General features: G+C 61.1%; 1 protein-coding gene across 1 annotated transcript; it reads right to left on the bottom strand.

Moving 5' to 3' along the window:
• Nucleotides 1-1,995: 1,995 nt before the first annotated feature.
• LOC133767886 (cytochrome c oxidase subunit 4 isoform 2, mitochondrial) lies at nt 1,996-9,274 on the bottom strand. The gene is made up of 5 exons (XM_062202325.1): nt 9,257-9,274; nt 8,284-8,365; nt 6,937-7,101; nt 4,546-4,677; nt 1,996-2,168 (listed from the first exon to the last, which is right to left on the bottom strand). Exons 2-5 carry the CDS (start codon nt 8,363-8,365, stop codon nt 2,032-2,034), a joined length of 516 nt encoding a protein of 171 aa, XP_062058309.1. The 5' UTR covers nt 9,257-9,274; the 3' UTR covers nt 1,996-2,031.
• Between the last annotated feature and the right edge of the window lie 320 nt (nt 9,275-9,594).

The raw sequence follows: 9,594 nt of genomic DNA, 5'->3' as shown, positions 1-9,594 counted from the left end.
GCCGTGGCTTAACAGGCTAATCCTCCGCCTTGCGGCACCGGCTCACTGGGTTCTAGTCCTGGTCGGGGCGCCGGATTCTGTCCCGGTTGCCCCTCTTCCAGGCCAGCTCTCTGCTATGGCCCGGGAAGGCAGTGGAGGATGGCCCAAGTCCTTGGGCCCTGCACCCGCATGGGAGACCAGGAGAAGCACCTGGCTCCTGGCTTCGGATCAGCGAGATGCGCCGGCCGCAGCGGCCATTGGAGGGTGAACCAATGGCAAAAAGGAAGACCTTTCTCTCTGTCTCTCTCTCTCTCTCTCACTATCCACTCTGCCTGTCAAAAAAAAAAAAAAAAAAATCAACCTGTGGTGAAACAGACACAGACGCTGTGCCTGTGTAGGAGGACCGGCCACCAAGGCTGCACGGGACTCTGGAGGCATGCACGTGGCTGGGCTTCCCGCACGTCTGCCACTGCCCTGCCAGTCCGTGGCGACTAGGGGACACTGCATTCGGCAGTTCTCACCTTGGGCTCATCTGAACGGCCCACGGCAGACAACCTCGGGCCCCACAGGTGAGCTCCTCCAGGGGGCGTCGGGGCCCGAGGTGTGCGCCCTGTCCTCTGGTGGCTGCAGGGCTGGCTCCTGTCTCACGTCTGTTCTTGGTCCATCTGGGAGATGAAAGAATAGAACTTGAAATTCTCTTTCTTAAAACTCTAATTGAGGTTGGCATCTCGTCATGTATTTGAAAGCCATCTGTACTCCTAATAAGTTCATGAATCCACACAGCGACCAATGAACGCTGCAAACGACACGCAAAGAAAAGCAGGCGTCGGGTGCCTGCTGGCCGAACCATGTTCAGCATCCTCGTGAACAAGCAGGGGTCTGACCAATCCGTCAATGTGACCCCATTCATAGAACGTGCAGGGGGCGGGGATATGCAAGTCCCACACAGGAGTGCTCCCGCGAATGAATTGCAAGGGACCCAGGAGTAAGATGAAGCCCGGACTTCCACATCCAGGAAGACAAAGCGAAGACAAAGCAGACATACGGTTCCCTGTTTCTCCTGAACTAAAACGCTTTGACAATGGATATAAAACACACAGACGAAAACTGCAGGCTGGCGCTGTGGGATCGTGGGTAAAGCTGCCGCCTGTGAAGCCAGCATCCCCTGTGGGCGCTGGCTGCTCCACTTCCAATCCAGCTCCCTGCTCTGGCCTGGAAAAGCAGCAGAAAATGGCCCAAGTCCTTGGGCCCCTGCACCCATGTGGGAGACCTGATGAAACTCCTGGCTCCTGGCTTCAGGTTGGCCCAGCCCTGGCTGTTGCAGGCATCTGGGGAGTGAACCAGCGGATAGAAATGGAAGATCTCTCTGTCTCTGTCTCTCCGACTTTCAAATAAATGAACAAATCTAAAAAAAAAAAAAAAAATCCTCTGGGGCACTATGAAATCTGTGCTCCACGCTAAGTCCCGTGTCCCCGCTACACACAGCTGCCCCGTGGCCTTGGCGTTCCACAAACACCCCCGCGAGGTCCCCAGCCGGATCTCTGCACTTCCTGCTGTCTTTGATGCAAGCCTTGCTCCCTTCCGTCACCCAGGCCTTCCCGAAGCAAAGTGCCACCTCTTGCGCCCTCAGCCCGCCTTGGGTTCTTGATCTCACTGTTTCTTCTCTCCAGGGCCCTTACCAGCACATAACCCGCCATTTGTCACACTGACAACTCACTTCCCACTCTGCCCCGTGGACGCGTGTCCCCTCCTTGAGGCCGTCCTGTCTGGCACACAGTAGGTGCTTTATGAGCTAACTGAGGAAAGGCCCTTGCCTTGGCCCCCTGGGAGGAGTCCCTTCCCCTCCCAGCTGAGGCTCCGCCCCAGCCCCGCCCCTCCCAGCCGAGGCTCCGCCCCAGCCCCGCCCCTCCCAGCCGAGGCTCCGCCCCAGCCCCGCCCCTCCCAGCCGGGCCCTGAGAACACCCGGAGGTTGAAAGCAGACAGGACATCGAGCTTTATTGGGGTGGGGGCCTGGGGAAGCGGGGCCGGGGGAGCCGCTGACGGGGCTCGAGGTCACTTCTTCCACTGCTTCTTCTCGTAGTCCCAGCGGGCGGCCAGGCCCTGCACAGGGTTGCCCTTCATGTCCAGGACGCGCTGCAGCTGCCGAGCCTTCCACTCGTCGGTCAGCGTGATGGGCTTCTCCGGGAACACTGCAGGGGCGCAGGACGGGGCACCTGCCAGGCCCTCCCCGCGCCCGCCACCCTGGCCAGCCCCGCCAGACTCTCCTGACGTAGCGCCCGGGGACTTCGGGGCTCTGGCTGTTTTCTTTTAAAGATTTATTGAGGGGCTGGCGCTGTGGCTTAGCGGGTGAGGCTGCCAGCTGTGGCGCCAGTATCCCATATGGGCGCCAGTTCGAGTCCCGGCTGCTCCACTTCCCATCCAGCTCCCTGCTATGTCCTGGGAAAGCAGTAGAAGATGGCCCAAATGCTTGGACCCTCATGGGGGACCTGGAGGAAGCTTCTGGCTCCTGGCTTCAGATCTGCCCAGCTCCAGCCATTGTGGCCATTTTGGGAGTGAACTGGGGGTGGGAGATCTCTTTGTCTCTCCCTCCCTCTGTGACTCTGCCTTTCAAATGGCTAAATCTTTAGGGGGAAAAAATTATTGATTTATTTATTTGAAAGGTAGAGTGACAGAGGGGGAGAGAGAGAGATCTTTCATCTGCTGGCTCACTCCCCAAATGGCCACAAGACTGCAGCTGGGCCAGGCTGAAGCCAAATGACAGAAACTCCAACCGGGTCTCCTACATGGGTGTAGGGGCCCAAGCACCTGGGTCATCCTCCGCTGCTTTCCCAGGTGCATTAGCAGAGAGCTGGATCGGAGGTGGAGCAGCCGGGACTCCCATATGGATGCTGCTGTCCCAAGAGGCGACTTTACCTGTTGCACCATGGCACCGACCCCTGACCTCTGGGTTCTGCTCCCAGCATTACCCAGGACTCACGGCGGGAACTGGGCTTCCCCGCTCTGGGCCTCAGCCCCGTCACCTGCTTCTGCGGCCAGTTGTAACAGAAGCACTGGCTTGAAGCCAGGCTGGATCTCAATCCCATCTCCACTCCTCCCTGGCTGTGTGACCTCCCTCCTCTGAGCCTCCGTTAGGGTTGTGGGACCCGAGCAGACCAGCACTGTGACACTGCTAAGAGACACAAGGTGCCCACCGCGACCACAGGGATGGATTTGCCCTCGCTGGGAAGAGCCTAGGTGAGGGGTCCCTTTAGTCTCCTAGGGCATGGAGGAAAGGGGGTAGGCAGGGGGTGTGCACTTCACACTCGGGCCTGCATCATGGAACAGGGGACAGGCCGCTGCTTGCATGCCACGTCAACCACCCACACTGGAGCACAGGTTCGAGTCCTGGCCGCTCTGCTGGCCTCTGACCCAGCTCCCTGCTCGTGCACCTGGGAAGGCAGTGGCAGTGCAGGACGGCCCAAGTGCTTGGGCCCCTGCACCCATGTGGGAGACCCGGATGGAACTCCTGGTGCCTGGCTTCAGCCTGGCCCAGTCCTGGCTGTTTCAGGCATCTGGAAAATGAAGCAGCAGATGGATGCTCGCTCTCTCTCTCTCTCTTGCTCTCTCTGCCTTTCAAGTAAGTGAAAATAAATAACAAATACATTTTTAATCTGGGGAGGGCAATGCTTAGCCCAAAGGCCGATGTGCTGGTGGGGGCATTTTAAGTACCTTGATGTGAGCATCAGGAAAGGCCCTGGGCGCTCCCAGCACCACCTGGGACTTGCTCCCTGGCCACCTGCCACGGCCGTCTGTCTGCCTGGCCTCCGTTCCTGTGCTCTGCGTGGGCAGGAAGGGAAGGATCTTCACTGGCACCCGACCCTGCGCTCCCCAGGGAAGGGAGGGAGGCGTTTCCCCTCACTCTTTTGCGGAAACCACAGGAGGGCAGCAGAGTGACGTCGGCTGCACCAGATACAGCCGGCTCTTTCCCCACAAGCCCCAGAGCAGCGGAGGGCTGCCCCCAGGGTCTGTCCCAGGAACCCGGCAGCGTGGGGCCGAGAATCTGCGTCCCGGTGGCACTTTTCATCCCTGATGGCACTGGAGAAGCACTCTGGGTCAATAAAAGTTCGGTGGGGAGGCGGCAGGTCTTGGGGTCTTGGGACCGCACCACTCTGCATGGGAGTGCCTGCTTCCGGTCCTGGCTGCTCTGTGTCCCCCTCAGCTCCTTGCTAACGTGCCTGGGGAGGCAGCGGAGGACGGCCCAAGTGCCTGTGCCTCTGTCACCCATGTGGGAGACCTGCACGGAGCTCCTGGTTCCTGGCTTTGGCCTGGCTCAGCCCTGTCCAGCGGTGGTTACTGGGGAGAGAACCAGTAGATGAGACTCTGCGCTCAGCACCCCCATTTGTGACTGTGTACCAAGCACCGGCTCGCTCTCATTAAATGCTCACATGTTACTATTCCCATTCCACGGATCAGGAAACTGAGGCCCAGAGAGCTGGACTCCCTCCATGGGAGCCAAGCAGCCGCGCTCTGCCCTCGGTCCTACGCTCCTTGGGGAGGTCTGCAGCCAGGGGCGGTGTCGCCACTCACCGTAGACTCGCTGCCACCAAATCAGCAGGGCCGTGAATCCGAAGAAGAAGAAGACAGAGCCCATCACGGTCTTCCACTCGTTGGAGCGCCGGTTCATCTCGGCGAAGCTCTCCCGGTACTGCAGCCTGTACACTGGGGGCGGGGCGGGGGCGGGGCCTCAGGCGTGGCCCCGCCCCGGGCCGGCCTGCGCATGCGCAGGTTCAGCAGGTTCGGACTGAGCAGCCAGAGCCCAGCGAAAATTCCTGACCCGGTGGAGTTTTTTGTTTGCTTGCTTTTTGTTTTGTTTTTAATTAATTGATTTAAAAGGGAGAGAGACCTTCCATCTACTGGCCATAACAACTGGGGCTGGGAAAGGAGCCAGGAGCCAGAAACTCCCCCTGGGTCTCCCACCTGCACGGCAGGGGCTCCAGTATTTGAGGCGACCTCTGCTGCTTCCCAGGCGCATTAGAGGCGGGCTGGGTGGGAAGCGGAGCAGCCGGGACTTGAACTGGCGCTCCTATAGGGGAAGCGGGCATCCCAAGCAGCGGCTTAACCCGATGCAGCACAGCATCCACCCCTCTTGCAGAGCTGAGAGGAGGGGACAGACCGGCCAATGCCTCACACCGGCTGTGGGCAGGGCTACTTCAGTTAGGGTGGCCAGAGGAGCTGACGGAACTGAGGCTTGGAAAGTCAAAGGGAGAAAGTCGGGTGAAACTGGAAGGCAGTGCAAAGGCCCTGGGGCAGGAAGTGGGGGGGGTGACAGGAAGGCCGGGGTGACAGGAAGGCCAGGGTGGCAGGAGTGGAATGAGCAAAACAGAAAGTGTAGCCATGGGGGAGTCTGCAGGAGCCTGATCCACAGGCTGCCCCTGCCTCGGGGGGAGCACTGGGTTTCCTTCTAACTGAATTGCAGAGGCTGGATTTTAGGCCAGGAAGCAATAGGACTGTGCTTCTCTTTCATTCGAAGTTTCATCAGTTTCCTGCCTGGTCTCTGCTTCCCTCACACTAAGTAAATATTTTTATTCATCCATTTTTTAAAAATATTAATTTTTTTTCCTTGCAAAGCAGAGTGACAGAGGGAGACAGAGAGAAATTGCCCATCCACTGGTTCACTCCCTACTTGCCTGCAGCAGCCAGGGCTGGGCCAGGCTGAAGCCAGGAGCCAGGAGCCCCATCCAGGTCGCCCAGGGACGTGGCAGGCGCCCAAGCACGTGGGCCATGCTCCGCTGCCTCCCAGGATGCGTTAGCGGGATCAGAACAGAGGCGCTGAGACTCCAGCAGGTCCCCGTGCAGAATGTGGGTGTCGCAAGCAGCGCAGGGCAATCCCCCACTGAGCCACGAGGCCTGTCCCCTCTCAGCTGGTTTTTAAATGAACTGCTTATCTTTCTTACTCCAGGCATCGAAGCCTGGCACTCTGATAGGGTTGTGAGCATCTTAACTACTAGGCTCAATGCTCACCCGCGTGGTTTGAAACATGTTACCTGGAGCAGGTGTTTGGCCCATGGTTAAGATGCCCGTGTCCCGCATCCGGCTCCTGACCCCAGCTTCCGGCTAACGCACACCCTGGGGTTCAGGTCATCGGCTCCCTGCCACCCACGTGGGAGACCTGGGTTGAGCTCCTGGCTCCTGGCTCCTGGCTCCTGGCTCCAGCTCAGCCCAGCCCAGCCCTGGCCTCTGTGGGCATCTGAGGAGTGAAGCAACAGATGGGAGTCGTCTCTCTGCCTCTCAAACAAGAGCTTCACAGTGGAGGGCCTGGGTTTCAGCTCTGGCTCCTGGCTCCAGCTTCCTGCCGACGCAGACCCTGGGAGGTGGCAGAGAGAGGCTCCCGCCGCTCACGCTCACGGGGAAGAGCAGGGCGGCACTCCCAGCCCTCACTCTGGCTCCCAGCCCTGCGTGTGGAGGGCGTCTGGGGAGCGAACCAGCATCTGGGAGAAACCCCTCATGTTTAAGTAAATACTTCGGTGGTGAGGGATCCCCCACACTCGCTCTGACAGTCCTCCCCGCTCTGCTCCCAGGACCTGGGTGCGTCCTCTATGCCAGCTGGAAGGTGCCCTCCTCTGGGAGGCCCACCAGGATTCCACCTTCCCTTTGGGCCTTCATAGTCCCTTGAGCACAGCTCACCCTAGCCACATAGGCTGCATCACAGTTTTTGCTGGGGTCTGTGTGTGTTTCCCTTGCTGGACTGGGAACACACAAAGGGCAGGCACCTCCGGGGGTCCCCTTGGTATCCCTGGGCAACGCGTAGCATCAGGCTGTGCACACTGGGTTGGGTGGGTGAAAGAATGAATGAACACGGAAAGACGGTCCCCTGCCAGGGGTGCGTTCAGATGTCCGGGGGCTGCTGGCTCTCTCGGGGGCCTCCCTTGCCAGGTCTCCCCGGGCTATGCCCCCCAGTCAGCCCCGCCCCAGACCTACAGGCCACCTTCTCGGCAGGGCTCAGCTGGGTCCAGCTGCCCTTCTCCTTCTCCTTCAGGGCCCGCTGCTCGGCGGTGAGCTCCGTGCAGAACGGCTCGTCCGGCATGGGGTAGGAGCGCTGGGCATAGCAGTTGGTGTACGGCGGCATCCTCCCCTCGCTGCGGGCTGCGGGCACAAGGCGGGGAGCTGGACCACGCTGCCTGTAGGGTGTCCTGCGTCTGCCGTGGGTCAGTAAGAGGGCCGCCTCTGTGGAGTGCCCACTGTGTACCAGGGGCCAGGCCGAGGCCTGCAGCTCAGGCAGCTCCGTGGCTCGGAGCCAGGGGATGCTGCTACCTGCATGGTACAGACGAAGACCCGCGGTGGCCCCGCGATTTGCTGAAGTCATGGAGCAGGAGGGGCCTGGGCTGCCCTTCAGCCCCACATTCCCTGGGAAGGTGTGAGGTCAGCAGTTTGGCAGGCAGACAGCAGCTGGGCCATGGGGCAGCCCCCGAGAGGCCAGATGTGAAACGGCCCGAGAGCTGCCACACCCTCTGCGCGTGTCCTTGCCAGGGCTCCAGGGCCCGGCTCTGCAGTCGGCGGGGCCTAAACCCCGTTCTACCCCACCCACTTCCAACAAGCCCCTTTACCTTGCTGTGCCTCAGCGTTCCCATCTGGAAAGTGGGCATAACCAGAGCACCCACCTCGTACGCTAGTGGGGAGCTTGGCACGGACGTCTGGCACAGAGGGTTCCCGGTGTGTGTCCAGGGGGCTGAGAATCAAGCTGGGCGCCAAGGAGGGTCTCAACGAAGCTCCCCCACTCAGACACCAGAGCAGCCGATTAAGAGGGCTCCCTAGCACCTCGCGAAGACAGTGTTGCAACTGCCTTGGGCAAGGAGCCCCGCCTCTTCTGATAGCTAGACCCCTTCCCCAGGCCTCAGTTTGCCCACCTGAGAAGTGGAGCTAACACAGCAGCCACTTCACATGGTCGTTGTGAAGTCTAAATGTGTTCATGTAGGCGAAACGTTTATCACCGTGTGTGGGACACAGGGAATAGAATGTGTTCTCCTGGGGGCCAGGGAGGCCCTTCTGCTGTTTGGCCGAAGTCTCTTCTGCGTTTAGGCCTCTTCCTTCTGACTGCCCATGATAGCAGGTGCAAAAGGGAGAGGCAGGGTCCAGTTCTGCAGCCGTCTCCACCCCAGGGCACAAAGGTCTTAGGGACCTGAGGTTTGGGGGCTGGGGACGGCTCGCCCCGTGGGCTCGGTTTGGAGGGACTTGGCTCAAGGCCGAGGAGTGGGATCACAAGAGGCCCAGGGCAGCCTGGGAGGGCCAGCTCCGAGCTCGGGTGGGAAGGGAGGGTTCAGGTCTCACCTGCGTCTCCTGGGCTGTGTGTGCCTCGGGCTCCGAGCCCTCCTGTTCGCAGCACGAAGCTCCAGGCAGCTCTGGAGAGCATCTGGGGTGGAGGCGGGGAGTGGGGAGGGGTCAGTCTGCCGGCTCAGGCAGCTGGGGGCTGAGAAGCCCTCTTCTGCTGGAGCGAGGGCCGGGCATCGGGGGTGGGGGTCCCAGGGCTCCAACTCACTCTAGTGCCCCGGCCCCTCCCACTCAGTCTGACATCCCCAAGGGGGCACAGGGAGGCCCTAGACATTTGGAGCCCCCTCCTGGGACCTCAGTTCACCATCCAAGAAGTGGGAAGAGGCCCAACTCTTAGGGCAGGGTCAGAGCAGTTTGGGGCTGGGGGCCTTGGCTCTGGTCTCTCCCTGGTTCAGCCTGGCTAGGAGACTGGGTGGAGGGAGCAGGTCCGAGGCTGCCTTCCCCACAGGGCCATCTGTGCAGATGGTGGCCTCCCACCCCTTCCCCCCTAATTGGCTGCCTACGTGCAGGCAGAGCGGTTCTGTTTTCCTGGGGAGGGAGGTGGGCTGGGCCCAGCCCCCAGCCCCTCCGGGGAGACTCAGGACCCCCATTCCAAGCTGGTAGAGAATGGCTTTAGAAGATCAGGACCAAACTGGGTAACCGGGGCAGGGTGGGGAGTGGGGGTGGGGGGGACAGCATATCTGGGGAGAGAGAGATCCTCCCACCGGGGGACTGCAGAGTAGGAGGGGACACCCCATCTGTGACAAGTGGGAGGGACGCCCCTACATGTGGGAAGGAGGGGGTCATCGTCCCTGCTGAGGATGGAGAACCCCACAAGTGGGGAGAGGGAGGAGAGGTGATGGAGATTTTGGGGAAAGAGATGCCACCCCCGAAGCAGACATAGGAGCCCTCAGCTCCCATCTCTCAGCAACCCCCACCCCTCCTCCGCGGTGGGGGCCAGGGCGGGGGTCCAAGCCACCCGCCACCTACTCACCTCGGTGGCTGGTGGCAGCAGGAGCGTGACCCGGCTCTGCCCAGCGAGGATCACTGAGAAGCACCGGGAGCGCGGGCGCCCGCCTCCAGGCCCGCCCCCAGCCCTCCCCAAGGCCAAGGCCGCGTGGGAACGTCCTGCTCAGCCCAGCGTGGGAGCGCGCGTCCTGCGTCCCTGGGGGACTCCCTGGCGCGTCCGCCTCCATCTGCCCACCACCGGGTCCCTGCCCTTAGAGCTTGCTCACCCTCTGTGCGGGGAGTTCTCTGGGCTCCACACCTGTGCTCAGTGCGGTCCGTGGGACTGGAATGCGCACGGGGCCTTTGTAGATAGAAGCCTCCTCC

Source organism: Lepus europaeus, chromosome 10 (assembly GCF_033115175.1).
Source record: "Lepus europaeus isolate LE1 chromosome 10, mLepTim1.pri, whole genome shotgun sequence".
Classification (NCBI taxonomy): Eukaryota; Metazoa; Chordata; class Mammalia; order Lagomorpha; family Leporidae; genus Lepus; species Lepus europaeus.
Note: the sequence above shows the minus strand (reverse complement) of the source record. Positions and strands in the feature narration are given on the sequence as shown.

Excerpts from the sequence above, each read along its gene's own strand:
- LOC133767886 (XM_062202325.1), bottom strand. The coding sequence starts at position 8,365 with ATGCTCTCCAGAGCTGCCTGGAGCTTCGTGCTGCGAACAGGAGGGCTC. Across the intron at positions 4,678-6,936 it reads CCCTGCCGAGAAGGTGGCCT|TGTACAGGCTGCAGTACCGG; the intron begins GTAGGTCTGGGG and ends CCCCGCCCCCAG. Across the intron at positions 2,169-4,545 it reads TTGGTGGCAGCGAGTCTACG|TGTTCCCGGAGAAGCCCATC; the intron begins GTGAGTGGCGAC and ends GCGCCCCTGCAG.